Raw genomic sequence first — 19,572 nt, 5'->3', positions numbered from 1 at the left:
CATGCTGTCGCCTCTGATTGGTTTCATGTGAGCACGCCTATTTACATAGCAGTCTTATTGGGTACATGTCACACAAGCTGTCCAATATCTTGCCTGCTGGTTTTACAATGTCCCGCCTCAATGGGAAAATATATATTCTAATTGGACAAGCGCTTTGCTCAATGCTCGATGGTGTGTTCCAGATCCCTCAGTCACTTGCTATGAGGAATTATGAAACCCGTAAAGTTGACAGTTTGAAAGCTGAACAATGTCAATATAACGAAGCTTTATCAAATCTGTTGATCAGAAGATAAGTGTGATTTGAAAGACACATACTATTATTGATACATTAAGCGAATGCTGATCGCGAAACATTTCGAGGATCAAACCGTAGGACATGATATGCAAGTGTGCTGCTATTATCTTGCATTTTAAAACCTTATCAGGACATTCACAACGATGCGTCTCTCCATCGTCAGCCTTGCCAAGGTAAACAGATAAAACATATTGTAAGCTGCAACGCTGCTGCAAAGAGACATGTGGTTCGAAGTAGGCCTAGCTAATGCGAACCATATTGACTCCCAAAGTGCCTGGTCATTGTGCAAAGATGAGGGAGGAGGGATTTTAGGGAGCGATTCTATTGGCTGCACCAAGGATGGGCTGCACAAAAAACGGCTCAGCTCCCCTTAAACATAACTTAAATAGTTGTAGAAGAGAGAAAAATATGGCTACGCATGATAAGGTGAACTGATGATCAAGAAGTAATTGAGGGAAATTGATTTGTTTCATTCGTGCTCATGTTCTTCTCTAATTACAGCCCATTCTTCACGGTTACTTCAGAAGTTCTTGTTCATGGAGGGTCCGCATCGGTAAGTCATTATTGGGGAGTTGGTGTCTGTTGTTTCCTGAGCTCCTCTGCGTCAAGCTAACCGAGTGATACATAACCTATTTGCTGTCAGCTTTTGCTCTCAAAGGGATTGAATACGAACAGATTCCAGTCAATCTAATCAAAGATGGAGGTCAGCAGGTAATTTAATTAATTGCAAATTTAATACATTCTTTACAACACATTCATGGATATGAAATGCATGCAGAATAATCTGTTATGCTTTTGGTTTCATTGTATTAAGCTCACAGATCAATACAAGGCACTCAACCCCATGCAACAAGTGCCTGCAGTGGAAATCGATGGAATCACTTTGTCCCAATCAGTGAGCTCTCATACACTTTTTACCTTAATAATAATAACAACAATAATAATAATAATAATGAATTGCATTATATAAGCGCCTTTCAATGTACCCAAGGACACTGTACAAATAAAGTGCATATAGTCAATAAAAGTACATACATTGTCAATAGCAGTCACACACATGGTCAGATAACACTGACAATATGGAAATAGTACACTCAGACAGGGACAAAAAAGAAAACAAGTGTACGCGTCACACTTTGCTCATTCATTCCATTCAAATGTCACCGCTAAAGGTCTCGGTACAACACATGCTGCTTCTATTCCTCAGCTAGCAGTGATCCAGTACATCGATGAGACCAGGCCGGGGCCGAAACTCCTACCCTCCTGCCCCAAGAAGCGCGCCCAGGTGCGGATGATCTGTGACATCATTGCCTCTGGGATCCAGCCTCTTCAGGTACATCCTGGACCTTCCGTTGTTTACCAATCAGAGATGCATCAGGTTTGATGATGTCATCACAACACCGTTGAAGCACCTTAAATGCACATTGTTTGTCAATATGAAGGAAACGGTAATCCAGCCATTATTATATTACTCCTTACAATGAGTTGTGTTGTAACATTGTAATGCTGTTTGATACCTATCTATTTATCAAACATGCATTTTGTGTGTCAAATCTGGATTGGCAGTAGTTTGCAGTTTTAACTTCTGGCTTTTGGTTTATGAATTAGGCTAACTTGCAACATAAGTAAAGTTTTGAAATCCTGCTCTTCTCCAGAATCTGTATGTGATCCAGAAGATCGGAGCAGATAAGGCACAGTGGGCACAGCATTTCATCCAGCGAGGTTTCCAAGGTATTCACGGGGACGTTGTACACACTGGTTGTCCGTCCTGTCTACCAGACAGTAACTGTATTCCCTGCTTTAATCCCCAGCTTTAGAGCCCATCCTTAAAGAGACCGCTGGGACGTACTGCGTAGGAGACGAGGTAAGGACCGCCTTGTATCATCATGATGGATCTGGGAGGACTCATTGATAAAGTAGTGACCCATGTCCCTTTGCCTGCTCTAGATATCCATGGCAGACATCTGTCTTGTGCCACAAGTCTACAATGCAGAGAGGTTAATACTTCACATCTAAAACAATTACTTAATTTAAATACTGCCTACCGTACTATAAATTATGTGTGATCCTCCTTCTCCTCAGGTTCAAAGTGGACGTTGGCCAGTTCCCAATGATTGACCGACTGAACCAGACCTTAGTGGAGGTCAATGCCTTCAAGTTGAGCCACCCGTCCTGCCAACCCGACACGCCCGCTGACCTGCGTTCTTAGGCTGCAGGGCTCAGCTGCTATTGCATGATTGTAGAATAAAACAATTTCTCAGAATTCCTGTGTTGATACGTTCTTTACAAACAAAGTCCAAGGGAATGCAAGTTTAGATTTTTATTAACATTTCATATTATAATTGATTATTTAAACTTAACATAGCATATTGTACACAGTCTAGGACTTTCTCCACAAAGACATTTTAGACAAGTATAAAGCTGAAATTGTGCATGAAGAAGGCGTAAAGATCTAAAGTAAAAAAAACATTATTTTGAGTGTCCAATAGGTAGAAAATGGTAGCCGTTCCTTTTGGAAAGATTGTTTAAAAAAAAAAAAACATTCATGACAAACAAAGCCTTGAAAGCCTTTCACTTATTAGGGACCTCCACTGTATACTTGATGGCGTCATTGTACACGGTTCTGGAACAGTCTGAGCCACCAAACACCAGCAGTGTGCCCTGGAGAGCGGCAGTTCCCTGCTGGTTCAGCTGGGACCAGCCAAGGCTGACGAGGGCGTGTCCAGCCCGGGGTGTAGAGCACAGCAGGGGGGCTGCCACTGAGCTCCAGGTGCTGCCATCTGAGAGATCAAGGTTATGGTTACTTTAGTTTTGCATGTCATGATGACACATCAATACTTTGAACAAAAACCACAAACAATATTGCATACTAATCCATGATAAGCTAGTGGTTAGGGGGTTTGACCTACAGTCGAAAGGTTATGGGTTTGAACTCCAATGTCCACAGTCTACATGTAGGCATCCAGGAGTTATTTATCTAACCCCTAACCACTGATTTTACAAAACTGAGTTACTTTTCACCGAGTCGCTTTATAGCATCAAAGGTTCATGCTTGATAACTAAATAAATACAACACAGAAAGCCGAAGAGGGGTTGAGTCTACAGCTGTAATGGTCCTTTGATAACACCAGCACAGCGCACCTTGGTGCACACAAGAAAAGACGTTCATAGGGAAACGGAGGGGACACCCACCCATGTTGAAGATGTGAACGTCCTGCAGGTCTCCGATGGAACTGCAGCCTCCGCTGACCAACATCCTGTTGCCAGGCACTGGCAGGGCCACATGGAACCTGTCAACACAAAAAATAGTTGTTTGAATCAACTGATGATAGATGTGTGTATCAAGTTCCATTACAGCTATAAATCATAGCACTGAAAATAATAAACCACCAGTGACATGAAAGATGTGCCATCACAGAAAACATGTAGTTAAAAATTACTGTTTGTACTCCAAAATCACATTGGTGGTTACAGTGAGATATTGTGGCTATGCTACAAGATGCTGTGAAGGCTAAAGGACAGACGCCAACACAGAGGTGACATGGCTGAAGATCTCGCTACTCACCCCCGGGGCAGCGGCGCCATGTTGTCACATTGCACAGCTGTGTACTCCATGAATCCTGCCCAAAATAGCAACAGACACTTTTAGTGTGAGGCAGAAAGTCCTTGAAATGGTCAAGTTCAGTATCTTACCAAGATTTAGGATGTGAAGATCGTTGAGGTAAGTAGCTGTGTTCCTGCCCCCGAAGACAACCAGCTTGTCTGAGAGCAAGATGCTTGAATGCCTGTTAAACGCATGCCATTTTTATCCAAGACCTTGTCCCACATAAGTAACGATTGATGGAAGGTCAACATTGAAAAGTAGTATATTTTAAGTCACTTTGTTTTAAAAAAGGGTGCTCACCCAAACCGAGGCAGTGGCTTGTCCCCCTCCACGATGGGCTTGTACCACAGCTCATCCCCGGGGTTAAAGATGGACAGAGAGTTAGTGCAGGCTTTTTCCCCAGAGTGACTGCTTGGATGAACTCCTCCAAACAGGTACAGCTCCTTCTTATAAAAGGTTGCTGTGTGATACGCCAATGTTGGGACATTTCCTTTTGCCTAAGCAGGGGAAAACCTCCCTTTAATTAAATAACAACAACAACAGACAACTATATCAGTGGTTCTCAAACTTTTTCTCATAGTGTCATACTTTAGGATCTTTTTTTTCAGTTGAGTGCCCCCTTCAACAGTACAAAACAGAAGCTTTCAGAATTGAAAGTTGCTCAGGGTTAAAAAAAAAACAAAGATAGTTAGCTACCCCCTGTACTTCGCCAAAGTACACCTAGGGGTGTGCGTACCCCCATTTGAGAACCACTGCTCTACATCAATGTCACGATTTGAGCCCCAAACCCACAGTGACCATCTTCCAGGTCCAGGTGTTGATGTTGAGAATGTACAGGTCGCGGTAGGCTTTCTCCTCTCCAAAGCCACCGTACACAAACAGGGCCTTGGAGTCGGGGTCAAAGGTTGCAGAGTGGCCGTGCATGCAGGGTGGGGCGGGGCCGGAGGTTGAGGAGTTAATGGGAAACCAGAAGTTGCGTTCTGAAAAATGTATACAGAACGTGGAAAAATATAACTTCCCATGCTTGCATCAGCCAAAAGTTGATTGGTGCTAAAATGTACTCAATGTAAATAGTTGAGTAACTGATCAGCGTTAGTTGATAGTCATTTGGATTTTCAAATTACTGTCTGGTAGCTGTGTAGGAAAGTGTATATTTTACAAAATAAATAATTGAAAATTGGTTGAAAATATAACCCCATCATCATAAGCCAATGATTGACTTGTAACTACATTACACCTTCTAGTTAGTCCCTTTCCAGCTCCCTCCAATCATTGTTTAGACAAACAAAAAAAAAGTGCCATGAGCAATTGGGTATCGCATTTGGTGACTTTACCAATTTTTTGGCCACAAAATTATAAAATAATCCAACCTATCTCCAGTTTCCACAGAGAGTCTTTGCAGAGTTTCTGCTCTGACGTTTTCCCTCCAATCACAACGGCTGTATATGGGTCAATCAAACACATAGTGTGGTTCCAGCGTTTCGATGGGGCCACTGAACAGACAACAAAAACAACATGAAATCCAACAACAAATTGGGGCTGAAAAGCAATGTTTGCGATGATATATCAATGACTTACTGTAGTTGGAGTTCTGGGCCACTCTGCTGTCTTTCTTGATTGGTACAATATTTTCTTTGCTGTTCATTCTTAGGATTATTCTCTTGGCGTTTGGGGGTTGGGATGAGGACTCATCATTATTCTTTATATCCTCCATGACTGGACCTCTCAGACAAACCTTCCTCCAGGGCGTAGGATCCTATATAATAGACAGCATCAATGGTTACCTTTCATTGACAATGATAAAAATAAAAATAAAATTTTAAACACACGTCTTACCTTGGACAGAATGATGGATGCATTAACTATAAAGGAGTCAATTGTCGTTTCACATTTGTCAGTCTGTGACGTAAGTTCAGCATTGCTAACGCTGTATTCTAATTGGGAGGAATCTTCAGTGATCTTCAAAAGATAATGTTTAACAGTTAAAAGCTTTGATGCATTTATGCAATACAAAACATTATTTGACTGAAATTAAATCATACCTTTTCACTCCCCGTGCTTTGAGTCAAAGTGTGAGAAAGGTAAGTGTTGCTGTGCTGCTCTGGGAACAGTCGTTTCTTTTGCACAAGTGGAGTACTGCAGATGAAACTGTCTTTGTCCTGTGGCATTACAAAATATGTATGAAGCCTACTGATGCAGAACGCATGCGAAGGCACACGTTTCAACGGTCGTTCGACTTAACCTACCTTTCCACAAACCGTGAGCAAAATCTTCCCATACACCCCTTTTCTACCTTTCTCGGCTGCTGCACCAACCATCTCTGGGTTCCATTCTCCTTCCCATGTAAGACACCTAATTATGTTAAATACAAATTATATTACGTGTTTATTTACGCAAATATCCTAAGGCATGCTTGCCTGGCAGCAGTGGGAAGCACTTGGTATGCAGCTGCACCTGGTTTCAGAGGAGAGGATGCCAATTCTCTGGGCTTCCACATCCTCGCTGACGAGCACCTCCACTAAAACAGTGGCCTCGCTGCATTTCCATTCCCCGAGACCGAAGATCACCAGCTGCTTCGGTAAGGGCAGTGGGATGTGGACTTGAAAGCACCTGCGGTTACTACAAGAGGGCCCGAGTTAAGCGATTTTAACTTGGAGGTAATAGTTAAACATAGGCCTACTAACTTACAGCATAAGGGGAACATACATGGTCCTACCTAATGAACTGACGAGGGGCGTCACGTAAAGACCAAAGAACGAAGAAGTTGAACCGCCCCATCTTATCCACTGATGCTTATCCGTTGATGTTGTAAACGAGGCCTTCAAAACACACTTCGCATTGGTAGGCGGGATATCAACGGAGTTTGATTGAAGCACCTGCGCATAAGGCCGTACCAGAATTCCCCAGAGGAACCCTTCTTCTGGAGCTCACTTGCACCGGCTAATGAGGATCATATAAACACTGGCACTAGGTGTAATTATAGTGACACTGACGAGCCCTACAGGGAAAACTAAAAATAAAACCAGTTTCACTGCAACTTCTGTAACAAATACATCAATCCCCTCGTGAGATATAATGGAATCGCCCGGGACCATTTAAAACGAGCCTTTCCCAATAGGTCTATACATGGAATAGATAGATAGAGAAGCTAGCAGTGACTCTTCATGACATTAATAGTTAGGCCTGTATTATTATTTACTTTATAAACTTGGCAAAATGTGGCATAAAATCAATAATCACACAGAAAGCATATCATACACACAATGTTTCATCTTTATTACAGAATACAAATTTCTGAAAAAAAATACAGTAAAGCAAACGCAGGAAGATTTAATTTAATCACATTCAGTTGTATACTTCAGCAGCAGCAAACCCCATTATATCTTTGGAAACATGCATGCACAGCACAACTGCGTGAGGTAAAACCATCGATGTAGAGAACACATTGACATAGATGTAGACGGCAGGTTATGATTGTTTATTCATAATACAAAGCGGCTGTGCTAAAACCAACCTGTAGCCACCTTCATTTACATAGACCTGTGCCTGAAAAGCCGCATATGGTCTCTGTGGAATAACAACTCTCCCGTGTTTCGCTCTCACATGAGCTCCCTACCTCATAACACACAAGCCAAACGTGAACAGGTCAAATATAAATATTGAATCTATATGAGGAGAGCTTTTTAAGATAAGGGATGTCCTTCTATTTGAATCATAAAACCAGACTGTTAACCACTATGGATGACTAATTGAACTTGCTACTGTACATTCACTAGCTTAACAGACTTGGAGCTTCCACTCCTGCAGGGACACGACTATGATTCTCACACACACACACACACACACACACACACACACACACGATTGGGTTACATGGAAGTAAAAAAAACAACAACTATATTCCGTCTTGACACGTGAACACGTGTGACGGTGTGGATGAAGCAGGCTGGAGATAAAGAAGGTGCACATATACACACACACACACACACACAAACATGATCTCCCATTTACTTGAGCTATTCTGAAGCACCTGGCCCCGCCACGCAAGTGTCTTACACCTCTTCCCTGACTGATGCTACCATAGAAATCTGTTGTCTCAAGATAATATGCATTTATCAAGGCTTTTCAGACATTGGAGCAAATTTAGCATTTGAAATGATCCGGTCTTATAAATTCTGCATGTAGCCATATGACAGCACGTGTAGATAACAATAAAAATAGATGTGCCTATAGTTGATTATTACTTTCTTAACAAGGGTAGAATCAAAAAATAGTTGATTGTTCTTGGGAGCAATAGCTTTTTTTGTTTTTCCCCTCAAACCGAACATTCTTAGAAAACGACTAACTGGATTCTCAGGCACTGTAATATACTCTATAGTAAAGCGTTTTGTTTCGCCACAGTGAGTAGGAGTTATCGAACTTCAGCAGGTAAGTGCCTTCCCCTGGGAACTCATGACTGCCACCGTGGACCAACAGGTGGCTGTCCTGCCGGTACACAGGTAGGATCTCCCCCAAGTTCGAGCTGTTCAGTATTTTGGAACCCTTTTCCACATCGCCACTGCTGACCGGGCCTGCAGTGTGGAGAAACCAGGGTCACTTTTGCTTAGCACGCTAGCACGCCACCAAGTCATGCTTCATAGGACATCAAAATTATATATCACCGGAACCCATCACAGAATTAAACAAGTTTCTGTCCCCTCATTGTTTCAGTTGCAGATGTCCAGCACAAAAATTTGCTTCACATCGCTTTTCTTCCGAGCTAACATCGTTCTATCTTAGTGCTTTTACTTTTGAAAATTCACTATGAATATCTTCATGTCACCTCCCCCCCAGCAGAACGTACCTTCCACCTCCTCCTCTTCGTCCTCGTCGTCACTCGACTCACTGATGTGCACCGTGATGTTGCGCGTGGTGACCGGCGTCCAGTCGAAGTACACTCCGAAGCCGATGTCGTAGCTGTCCGTGGCGAACTCCCAGCACACGCGCTTGCTCTCGGGGACGGTCGGCACGTGCACCGTCATGATGTCCCCGCGGTACACCGTCACCACGCCATCCTTCTCCGTCCGCAGCGTGGCCTTCAGCTCCTTGATGGTGACGGAGGTCCAGGTGGCCGCGGGGTCCAGCGTGGGTAACGGGGCTGAAGAAGAAGAAGAAGTTGGAGGCACGTCGGACAGGGAGCAACAACGATTTAAATAACGTCGCTTTCTTATTGAGGGTAGAATCAAGAATCAAACAATGAATTGTCATTTTAATGCCATCAGTTATTAAGGGACAATCTATTTATAATTGGGCTGTTTCAGAGAGTGTGTTCAATATGAATCTTAGCAAACAGTGTGTTGCATAACCCAGCAGGGTCCCACCTTTCATCTCACTGGAGAGCTCGGAGGTCCCAGAGGGGCAGCTCTCTTCACCCTCCCCCTCCAGGTGTTCAGCTGGAATACTCTCATGACTGCTCTGAAAAAAACAAACAGAAATAACATTGTTGGAATGGATGCGGTGTGTCACACACACACACACACACACACACACACACACACACACACACACACACACACACACACACACACACACACACACACACACACACACACACGTTTTGGGTACCTTGAAAAGTACTATGTAAGGTAATTAATTCTTTCAATTCATTACACATTCACTTACATCAATGCTGTCTTTGGAATCCGTTGCATCAGAAGGGCCATCCATATTGGAATCGCTAACGGAATTGCCAGAACTCTGTGAAAGATCTGTATTCTGGAGACTGCAAGAGAAAACATTTATAAATTGCGTACCGAATTAAATACAATTAGCAAATGTTGTGGTTAAGTCACTCGCAGTCATAGAAACAGTCCGTATGGAACAAATAATTCGAAGTATAAGGGCAATTGATTGTTATAAGCGGCAACAGGTTACCTCTCTAGTGGTCGATCCTCGCCTTGGTTAGAAGTGATCCCAGGGAAAGACGACACGGACAGAGAGGACAGCCTGGACTGGAGCGCAGATGTAGTCTCTAAGGTCTCCATCACTAGAAGAGAAGATCAACACTCCTATCTTCTCTCAGAACATAATCCCCGCCCCTCTGCACAGACACCGAGGCGCGGTGCTCCCGTCCACTGGGTTTCAACCAGTACAGGCCAGTACGACGCAAGCGACCCTGGCGACTGTCTTCGTTATTGTCAACCAACCAAATTAAGCTCTAATATAATTGTGCGTAAACAGTACGCGATCCAAATCACTGCCATTAAAACTACTGCGTTATTCCTCATATGGCGAAATGAGGAAGTCTCGACAACATCCGCTTCTTGGGGGAGAACTGGCAGCGGCTCACTAATCGTACTAGTGAAGCCAAAAGAGAACAGAAACACAGTTTGAACTCACCAGATATACCAGGTAGTGGTAGATTAAGGCTTGGTTGTATAGTATTCGGAATTCAACTTAGTCCATGGGGAAACGCTGGTAGCTGGTGTGGCGCGGCGGACTCCGCTCGGCTTGGTGATGCTTTGCAGTAAAAACAGTCCCGAGTTATTCATACTTCCGTGTTTTGACGAATATTGACGAAAATTCACGAATCTGTTTCGAGGATTGGCAGGCGGTCGGCGGGTCAATTTTATAGTACCGTTACAGTGTAATTTCAACAAACTAAATTTATTATAATGTTGAGTGATTAATGCAATAAAGACACAATGAATAAGCGCATATAATAAAGATATTGAATTTATTTATTTAAATCGATTCTGAGGTATGACTTTGTTGAACCAAAGATAGTTCTGGACAAAACACATTGAAAGACATAACATTTGACATAGGGCTATTGTATTTTCTGTGTCGTTGCTAGTGATTTGTATGCCATTGAGATGGCTGCTGGGATATTTGGACTTCTTGATATAAATAATGACAACGGTGTCTCCTTCATGTGGACATCAATCAAGTTAACCCAGGGGAAAGGCCTTGGGAAGAGAAAACGAGAATGCTTATTATACTTCATAAGCACATTTGACTGAAATACAAGATACATATTTTATAGGAAATGTAGGCTATAGTATCCAACACTGGATTGCCTGTCAGAAGCATCCCATTTTATTCCACTTACTCATCAGGGGAAAGAGACGATGCATGGGCAGAATTGATGTAGCTTTGTGTGGTGAATTCCTCACACTGAGGGGCCTTTAGTTGAAACAGATCGTTGATGAGGACAAGAGTGTCTCTGGACGCCAGACTGGCAGCAGTGCAGATGTTCAGGAGGCTGTACAATACTCCACTGACCCACTTCTGGTCCAGAGACAGGCCACCTGTCACACATTCCCACGCCATCACAAACCATGAAGTGGCCGCAACAACATTCAACATTCAGGGATAATATATTACCAAGTGTGACACCATCGACGTGTTCACATGAGATACATAATGTATCTCACTAAAATGAGCAGCCTTTGGTTTGCATACTATGTCAATATGTGTAAGGCACATGTCAGCATAATCCTAGTTTGTTATTGTGACTACATTTTAGAAAAGTTAACACATGATTGCGTCAAAGAGCAGATATGTTGCTGTTTTCATTTAGCAGACGCTTTTATCCAAAGCAACTTACAATAAGTACATTTGACAGAAGAAAGAGAAAAAATATGTCGCTGTTGGTACAGTAAGGATGTTCATAGAACCAAGTGCCAGGCACTAACAATTGTTAGGTTAACCCATTCCCTGTATACAACCAAGGTAGATCAGATAAGATGATACACCATACTAAGTACTATTTTTTAAGTGCAGGACATACAACATACAATACGTGTGTAGTAATAGCATCCTGGCACAATACCACTCAGAACCATAACAGTACCAATTATAATATCCATACTACTTATGTACACTTTAAGAAAGAACTGGACACATGAGGAGTTAGCGAGAGTCGTACCACTCATCTCCACAGGACAGGATGCTTTTATCATCACAGGGTCTCTTAAAGCCCTGGCGATTCCATATGAAGACTTCCACAAATCTGTCTCTCCAGTGACAAAGTCGTACTGTGGCTTGAGAATGAAGCTGTGCCCAAGAATATTTGCCAATCTGAAAGAAAGAAAGAATAGTTGGAGCCATATTAAATGTGTGTGTGTGTGTGTGTGTGTGTGTGTGTGTGTGTGTGAGTGAGTGAGTGAGTGAGTGAGTGAGTGAGTGAGTGAGTGAGTTAGTGAGAGAGGATACCTTTTGGGAGGCACCGCAGTGATGAAGCTGTACACCAGGCAGTGCTTTGGCAGATGTGTGCGCAGGTCCGCCCCAACCGAGGCCAGGTTCCGGGGCAGGCAGCACAGGAACAGCACGTCCGCCCAGGCGGCCAGCCTGCTGTTGTCAAAGTAGCACTCCACTCCTCTCTGCGAGCAGTCGGCTGGAAAACATTTAGAAACCAATTAAAAGCATTTCGACAAAGTCCCCATTATTTGGTATGTGGTGAGAGGGGTAGGCACCGGAACTTTCTGGTCTTCGAGTAGATATGTTAATCTGAGCAGGTTGCATCCCAGGTGTCTCAAGAAGTGATGTTAGCAGCTGCTTTCCGATGCGTCCTAGTCCGAGGATCCCGACGCGTAACGTCAGGTCGTTCCTGTTGCCGCCTGACGCATGATGGAGTTTGGCATTATCTCTGATATGGAAAAAAAAAGAATGCTAACGAATAAAATAGGGTTCCTGCGGATTTCGTAGGACCCCTAATAAGCATGCCATGTATTTACCTTACGGTATGGTCCTTTACTACAGCCAAAACGTACCTCAGTGAAAGAGAGAGTCTGCATAAAAACGCAGCATGTGCGCAGCCGCATATCGTGAGCTGATTAGATCGCGCACGAATAACTTCGAATTCTTTCTCGTCGTCGCCGAGCGAAGATTCAAAAGAAAACGACTTCAAATCAACAGTTAGGTCGACCATCTCCGGGAAACGGCGGGTTCACCCACCAACTTTTAGTACACTGGCTTACGTCACACAATTTTAAAGACTTCACGCCTGAGTTCACAACCTGCTGCTGGCTATCACCATGGCAACGCCTGGGTTCACAACCTGCTGCTGGCTATCGTCATAACAAAATACGGTTGGGAGAATACGGATACTCTCAACTTTCTCTCAGTATAAACATGCATACACCATGAAGTACCTAATTACACCCTTACCTAAAGGGTGTAATTTCTTTCATATCCCAAGGGTGGGGTGGGCGCGACAAACGTATAACAGAGCAAAGTGGTTTCCTCAACAAACTGTTGCCAGGTGACATTGTGCTGGCAGATAGGGGTTTTAATATCAGGGAAAGTGTGGGTATGATGTGTGCTGAAGTTAAGGTACCTACGTTCACAAGGGGTCGTGCACAGCTGGATGCGAAAGATGTGGAGGAGACTAGGGCCATAGCACATCTCAGGATTCATGTTGAGAGGGTGATTGGTGTTGTGCGCAACAAATTTAAATTCTTACACTCCACTGTACCTGTGAACATGCTCATCAAATGTGAGGGTGAAAACCTAATGCCGTTGGATAAGATTGTCACTGTTTGCTGTGCCTTAAGAAATATGTGTAAAAGTGTTGTTTGAGTGCCTCCTTACTGTTTCGTGTTGAAATAAATTTTTGAAACAACATGATATGGCGTAACATTATTTATTGAGAACTGTTAGAATAGAAATATAACTATAAATTTAATAAATAGAAATTGACAGTGCAACATTTCAAAAGGTTGAAACAGTAAACAGTGCAAAAGAACAATGTGCATTTAAAAATAAACATTTAAAAATAGCAATAAAGAAATCAAAAAGAAATGTGCATGGATGTACAATCTCACTCAATCAACACTATTCAGCACAAGAAGGGCAAAACCATGCAGTGTCAGCAGAATGGGTGTCCACAAGCCCCACGCAATGGAAGTGATACCACTGAATTGTACAGTTCTGGTTGTCACAGGCCACCATTTGACCTTCCTCTGGTCCAGCACAGAGACACCACACTGCGTTAGTTCGCTTTGGTGCTTTTTGGGCAGACTGCTTCCTTGGCCTCTTCACCACGGTCTGTGGCTGTAGTTCACGAAGCACACTGGGACCAGGTGATGCTTGGGAGGTAGGTGGTATCGAGAAATATTGCATCGCAATTTCAGGGAGAGCCACCTTCACAAAGAAGTCCTGTGCCTTCTGAAGCCGTGCATTCCAAAATGTTTTGTCTGGAGCTATGCACAGAATCACACAGTCCTTCAATGTCCACACTACAAAGTCACAGTAGGCACTCTCTGTTACAAACAGTTGGGTCTGGACCTGGGTGTAGTACTGGTGGTTCTTCTTGAGGTGCACCTGACCATCAACAGCATGCAGACAGAAGTTGCGGTCATCTGATGAGTACGCACCAAGGATTGTGCTGTCCTTGTACTTCGCGGGGCATTTCACTTCTATGCAGCCTTTCCCACAACAAGTGCAAGTAACAATGGCATCTGGCGATGCTCTTACCTGTGGGAAGGCCGGGTTGACAAAAAACCCACAAGTTTCCACTTGTTGATCGGTGTGCTGATCCTTTGTTTGGGCAGTGTATGCCTGCCTCGCTGTCTCCTCATGTTTGATGCCCCAACTGGTGGCTGCTGTTCCCGGCCCACGTGTAGGATAACAAACCCTCTTTATGGTGGAGGGTGCTGGTGAACTAATGTCTGTTGCATAAACACAATGCATTGAGGAGGCTGTGATTCTTCCAGCCCGTGCAGCAAACCAAAGTGATGAGTTGTGCCTGTCTCCGCGTCCTTCTCTCTATCTGCACTGCCTGTTCCTCAGACACATCAGCAATGCTCCCTATGGTCTGGCAGTGCTTCTGCAGCACAGGCAAGTCACTCCTATCACGGCCGCTTCCATTAGCCAGAGACTGTAAGCTGCGGATGGGCCGAATAGTGTCTCTGAACTCATCGCAGTATTTCGGGTAGCACACTCAAAATTGCTGATCTTGTCCCTATCATGCTGATTTCCCGGTAGAATACTGCTAGCTCTTCCGGTGTTGGTGTCGGTGTGTCATTGGCTGTTTTGGCTGGACGTGTTTGTTCTCAGCGCAGGACTATTGTGGGTCTCACCGTCTATTCGTATGTTTAGAGACCTCCGTGTAGCTGCAGCAGATATGAAATTGATGCGTTGGCCAACCTCTGGCAGGACCTTGTTGATGCTGCTTGGCAGCTTCCAGTAGGCCGGTTCGTCTGTGACTGTGGCCTTCTCCTTTAACCGTACACAGGCATCGACCATAAACAGCAGGGCTCCGACATGGGTGCACGACTCCGCTACACCAGCCATGCATGTACAGTGGGCCGAACACACTTGCCCCGATGGTGTGAGGATGACCCATGGGGTGAGTGGAGGCTCGCAGAGCTGTCGTGAATGCATGACCTGTTAGATACAAGAGGTAAATAAAGAAAACAGAGAAACAGTAAAAAGCCTTGAAGACAAGGGACACATTTTATTTCAAGTTACAGCCTAGTCTAGACCCCCATTTCCATTTGTATGCAGCTTTCCAGATTTACATTTGTCTGCAGCCTGAATCTCACAGACCTTTCATTCACACCGTTAATGGCTTGCTTTAGTCTAACCAGACCATTAACTACCCTAGCCTAACCAGAACTGGTTTGTCTATTTCGAAGCCCCCAACACACAATGCCTAGTATGTTTCATTGGGCTAAAATCAAATTAGCATAACAAGCTGCAAAACATGTGGGAAGTTAATCTAACGTTTGTGTGCATGGAACACCTCGTTACAATCTAGTGTTTACTACGGTGGCCGAGAAGGGTCACAACACATGCAAATGCCACAACACATGCATAATACCGAAAACACCTGCAAATTAAGAAAAAACTTTCATCGATTACACAACACGTGCGCTGCAAATTCCAAAACACATGCATATTCAGAAAACACCTGCAAATTCAGAAAAACACCTGCAAATTCAGAAAAACACCTGCAAACTCAGAAAACACCTGCATTGATTTCACAACACATGCGTTGCAAATATTCACAACACGAGCAAATAGGGAAACGAACTGCAAGTAATGACAACGGAAATGTTTCCGGGGGGACCATAATCAGTGACGGACCCATATCCGGTTCAATTTATTTTTATTTTGGTTGAGAGTAGGCTAGAGTTGCTGTGTTTCGCCATTCTCCACTACTACTGCATTGTAGTAATTCGCTGGAGCTTAGATCCCGCTAGTTGGATACATTGCCTTCTTTCGTAGTGGCGACTTCTCTACTGCAAGGGAAGCTCGGCTTCACCTATAATTTCGAAAATTAAATGGTCAGATATACTGTTGTTAACATTTCATTGATTAAAAATGCGTTAGAACACGTCCATCTCGAAGACGAGTTCGTTCAGAATCAGCTGCTTATCGTAGGTCGACTGACTCGATTTCCTTCTCATACACTTACGTGTTTAATTTGCGTGTGTTTAGACAGATGGGCGCGCACACACACGCGCACCAAGCATCACCCGCATTCATTCATTCTTTTAAACACTCACTCGCGGTAAAACTATGTTTTCTCACGATCAAATACTCATAAAGTAATGGGCTTGTACACAATGTCTGGGTCAAGAACATATGTGTTTGCTGTAGCCTACGGTGTTTGGTACATGCTGCCAGTCCGACGTTCTCCCATTCCGACAGTCCGGTGCGCGTATGCAAATTAGCCATGTGCGCCAAACAGAAGAAGGGCCCTATCTTGCGCCCGGCGCAATTGACTTTCTACACCGACGCATGTGTCGTTGCTAGTTTGCACCCGGCGCAAAGCTGATTTCCCCCCGCAGCAACCAGGCACCACTACACTTGCGCCTGGAGAGGCGTGTCGGCGAAAAGCAGAGGCGTGTTCCGGTGTCGTGCCAGAAGTTGATTTTTGCCAGTTCTAAACTGATTTCCGGTCCGCTGATTTTTACATTGTAATGGCCCTTTACACATTATTCAAGCACTGGTTGACATCAAATCTTGTCAGTATTACTTTGCTGAGTGATATCAAGCCATTTTGAGGCAGAAACACAACTTTAACAGACAGTGCGCGCTCCCGCGGACCGGAAATCAGTTTCTGGCAAAAATCTACTTCTGGCACGACGTGCCAGAAGTTGATTTTTGCCAGAAACTGATTTCCGGTCCGCTGATTTTTACATTGTAATGGCCCTGTAATGGCCCTTTACACATTATTCAAGCACTGGTTGACATCAAATCTTGTCAGTATTACTTTGCTGAGTGATATCAAGCCATTTTGAGGCAGAAACACAACTTTAACAGACCGTGCGCGCTCCCGCGGACCGGAAATCAGTTTCTGGCAAAAATCAACTTCTGGCACGACACCGGCGCAAATGATACGTGGTGCTTTTTTTCCATAGGGCTGCATGAATGAACATGAATGAAGTATAGTAGGCTATGCCATGCGTTAAAATAATAATAATAACAATAATACATTCGAGCAAAGTAGGCCTATATTCCAGGCTTCCAAAACAAAATATAGTTTTAGGGTAGGCCTAAATGATTGGTTAAATTATTTGGAAAGAACAGCTGCGGTAAGTTGTACTTTTAAATCAATGCATCTGCAAACACCGTAGGCTACAGCAAACACATATGTTCTTGACCCAGACATTGTGTACAAGCCCATTACTTTATGAGTATTTGATCGTGAGAAAACATAGTTTTACCGCGAGTGAGTGTTTAAAAGAATGAATGAATGCGGGTGATGCTTGGTGCGCGTGTGTGTGCGCGCCCATCTGTCTAAACACACGCGAATTAAACACGTAAGTGTATGAGAAGGAAATCGAGTCAGTCGACCTACGATAAGCAGCTGATTCTGAACGAACTCGTCTTCGAGATGGACGTGTTCTAACGCATTTTTAATCAATGAAATGTTAACACAACAGTATATATCTGACCATTTAATTTTCGAAATTATAGGTGAAGCCGAGCTTCCCTTGCAGTAGAGAAGTCGCCACTACGAAAGAATGCAATGTATCCAACTAGCGGGATCTAAGCTCCAGCGAATTACTATAATGCAGTAGTAGTGGAGAATGGCGAAACACAGCAACTCTAGCCTACTCTCAACCAAAATAAAAATAAAACTAATCGCAAACCTAAGTTAGGTTACTTTTTAGCAGGATGGAAGTGATGCTGATGCAGCTCTCAGCTGTGCCAGAGCGTTCAGTTGCTAGGGAGACCACCTGCCGTCGCCGCCCGGTGCAGCAGTGTGAACTGCCCCGTTTTTAGAACGTCTCAGCCCGTCTCGTCGCAAGGAGTTGCGAGTTGCAAGCAGTTGCGTCGCGAATCTTTGGTCTGAACGCCTTAATTTAAGGCAATATTCAAGCGGGTTGGTTTCTGACATAGGTCAGACGTGTAATGATAGTAAAAAAAAAAATTAAAAAAAAGTATTAAAAAAAATTGCGTTTTAGAGTGATTTTGACTGGGAAAGGACCTCTGTCCCATCGACATTTATTCATTCAGTTGGGTGGTTACCCCGCGGCAAGATGGCGGCGGCATTGACGTATATGTTCCACTGAACAGCACAGCTCAGGCGATATCTAGTCAGTATATATATCTATGATTGGATTGTGCTACAATAGGTACGTGTTTCTCTTTTATGACAGACTTGTCGATGTGCCGATGTGAGATAATTGTTATCAGAGCACATCGACAAGTCTGTCATAATAAAAGAGAAACACGTACCTCTTGTAGCACAATCCAATGACTGAAGACGTTCGAATAAAACCGCCAACCGGATATGGGTCCGTCACTGATTATGGTCCCCCCGGAAACATTTCCGTTGTCATTACTTGCAGTTCGTTTCCCTATTTGCTCGTGTTGTGAATATTTGCAACGCATGTGTTGTGAAATCAATGCAGGTGTTTTCTGAGTTTGCAGGTGTTTTTCTGAATTTGCATGTGTTTTGGAATTTGCAGCGCACGTGTTGTGTAATCGATGAAAGTGTTTTCTGAATTTGCAGGTGTTTTCGGTATATGCATGTGTTGTGGCATTTGCATGTGTTGTGACCCTTCTCGGCCACCGTAGTTTACGAAACAATCGCGGTAAATTACTTTGTCACTTTGGTCAACGCAATGTATTCACAACACATTAGTATTAGCATAAAACTCAAAAGGTGAAGCAACTTACCTTTGCCAGTACAACAGTGTTTTGAGCGTTTGGAGGCTTGTAGATGGCCACTGGCCAGGTCTTGCACCCAACCACAGCAGAATGTCTCATAGCTTTCTAGCGATTTATGGCTTTTAAATTCTTGCATCGTATATTGACTGATGCCAAAAAACAAGTAGTTCACTATGTCCATATATGTGCAAGGTGGTTAAAGGTCCAGGTCTCTGTCCCATTCTGCTGCAGGTAGCTCGTATGGGTCGACGTTGTTTAAGTCTGACAGCTTCTCCTCATACCTCTGCTTGGCGCTGGTAGTGAGTTTGTTCCTGTTAGGACCATTTTCCTTCGCCTTATTCTTCTCCATTTATTTCTATCGTAATTTCTCCTGCGTCTCTGCGTCTATGTTTCCTCATCTGTCTGTATGCCGCTCTGACAACGTTTCTCCTGGCAACCGTGCTACCAGCATGGCGGATGGGCTCAAACCCCTCCCCTCCCCTCCCCAAAAACCACGTGACTCCTCATTCTCAAATTGAGAATGAGGAGTCACGTGGTTCACACAACTTCACAAACCGTGTGA

The 19,572-nt window shown here is 43.8% G+C and overlaps 4 protein-coding genes across 5 annotated transcripts; 1 reads left to right on the top strand and 3 right to left on the bottom strand.

Annotated features, from left to right (window-relative positions):
• Positions 1 to 212: 212 nt before the first annotated feature.
• Positions 213 to 2,558, top strand: gstz1 (glutathione S-transferase zeta 1). 2 transcript variants are annotated; one of them, XM_084482017.1, is made up of 9 exons: positions 213 to 468; positions 797 to 848; positions 939 to 1,006; positions 1,110 to 1,190; positions 1,503 to 1,628; positions 1,951 to 2,026; positions 2,107 to 2,159; positions 2,243 to 2,292; positions 2,378 to 2,558. In XM_084482017.1, exons 1-9 carry the CDS (start codon positions 439 to 441, stop codon positions 2,502 to 2,504), a joined length of 663 nt encoding a protein of 220 aa, XP_084338143.1. In that variant the 5' UTR covers positions 213 to 438; the 3' UTR covers positions 2,505 to 2,558. The 2 variants fall into 2 exon arrangements, with proteins under 2 accessions (XP_084338143.1, XP_084338142.1); XM_084482016.1 differs by lacking the exon at positions 213 to 468 and adding an exon at positions 618 to 721.
• Positions 2,559 to 2,866: 308 nt separating this feature from the next.
• On the bottom strand, positions 2,867 to 6,677 carry LOC311362084 (kelch domain-containing protein 2; the record flags this gene model as incomplete). The annotated part of the gene is made up of 13 exons (XM_084481892.1): positions 2,867 to 3,075; positions 3,488 to 3,585; positions 3,861 to 3,915; positions 3,989 to 4,080; positions 4,200 to 4,396; positions 4,692 to 4,879; positions 5,270 to 5,392; positions 5,478 to 5,655; positions 5,736 to 5,858; positions 5,942 to 6,058; positions 6,146 to 6,251; positions 6,354 to 6,518; positions 6,616 to 6,677. 13 exons carry the CDS (start codon positions 6,675 to 6,677, stop codon positions 2,867 to 2,869), a joined length of 1,713 nt encoding a protein of 570 aa, XP_084338018.1.
• A 477-nt stretch (positions 6,678 to 7,154) lies between these two features.
• On the bottom strand, positions 7,155 to 10,410 carry tmed8 (transmembrane p24 trafficking protein 8). Its single transcript, XM_084482020.1, has 6 exons — positions 10,278 to 10,410; positions 9,813 to 9,924; positions 9,561 to 9,660; positions 9,260 to 9,353; positions 8,743 to 9,036; positions 7,155 to 8,470 (listed from the first exon to the last, which is right to left on the bottom strand). The coding sequence occupies exons 2-6, from the start codon at positions 9,920 to 9,922 to the stop codon at positions 8,253 to 8,255; spliced, it is 816 nt and encodes a 271-aa protein (XP_084338146.1). The 5' UTR covers positions 9,923 to 9,924; positions 10,278 to 10,410; the 3' UTR covers positions 7,155 to 8,252.
• Positions 10,411 to 10,707: 297 nt separating this feature from the next.
• noxred1 (NADP-dependent oxidoreductase domain containing 1) lies at positions 10,708 to 12,810 on the bottom strand (the record flags this gene model as incomplete). The annotated part of the gene is made up of 6 exons (XM_084481980.1): positions 10,708 to 10,846; positions 10,990 to 11,188; positions 11,809 to 11,960; positions 12,096 to 12,276; positions 12,356 to 12,528; positions 12,653 to 12,810. 6 exons carry the CDS (start codon positions 12,808 to 12,810, stop codon positions 10,708 to 10,710), a joined length of 1,002 nt encoding a protein of 333 aa, XP_084338106.1.
• Between the last annotated feature and the right edge of the window lie 6,762 nt (positions 12,811 to 19,572).

The sequence above is a fragment of the Micromesistius poutassou genome (genome assembly GCF_964030765.1).
Source record: "Micromesistius poutassou genome assembly, chromosome: 17".
Classification (NCBI taxonomy): domain Eukaryota; kingdom Metazoa; phylum Chordata; class Actinopteri; order Gadiformes; family Gadidae; genus Micromesistius; species Micromesistius poutassou.
This window is presented reverse-complemented; position numbering and strand designations above follow the sequence as displayed.

Bases quoted from the DNA above. Each gene is read 5' to 3' on its own strand.
- tmed8 (XM_084482020.1), bottom strand. From the start codon at position 9,922: ATGGAGACCTTAGAGACTACATCTGCGCTCCAGTCCAGGCTGTCCTCT. The intron at 9,354-9,560 runs GTAAGTGAATGT...TGTTTTTTTCAG, and splicing joins ATTCCAAAGACAGCATTGAT to AGCAGTCATGAGAGTATTCC. The intron at 9,037-9,259 runs GTGGGACCCTGC...CTTCTTCTTCAG, and splicing joins GCTCTCCAGTGAGATGAAAG to CCCCGTTACCCACGCTGGAC.
- gstz1 (XM_084482016.1), top strand. From the start codon at position 635: ATGGGCTGCACAAAAAACGGCTCAGCTCCCCTTAAACATAACTTAAAT. The intron at 849-938 runs GTAAGTCATTAT...ATTTGCTGTCAG, and splicing joins TTCATGGAGGGTCCGCATCG to CTTTTGCTCTCAAAGGGATT. The intron at 2,160-2,242 runs GTAAGGACCGCC...TGCCTGCTCTAG, and splicing joins CGTACTGCGTAGGAGACGAG to ATATCCATGGCAGACATCTG.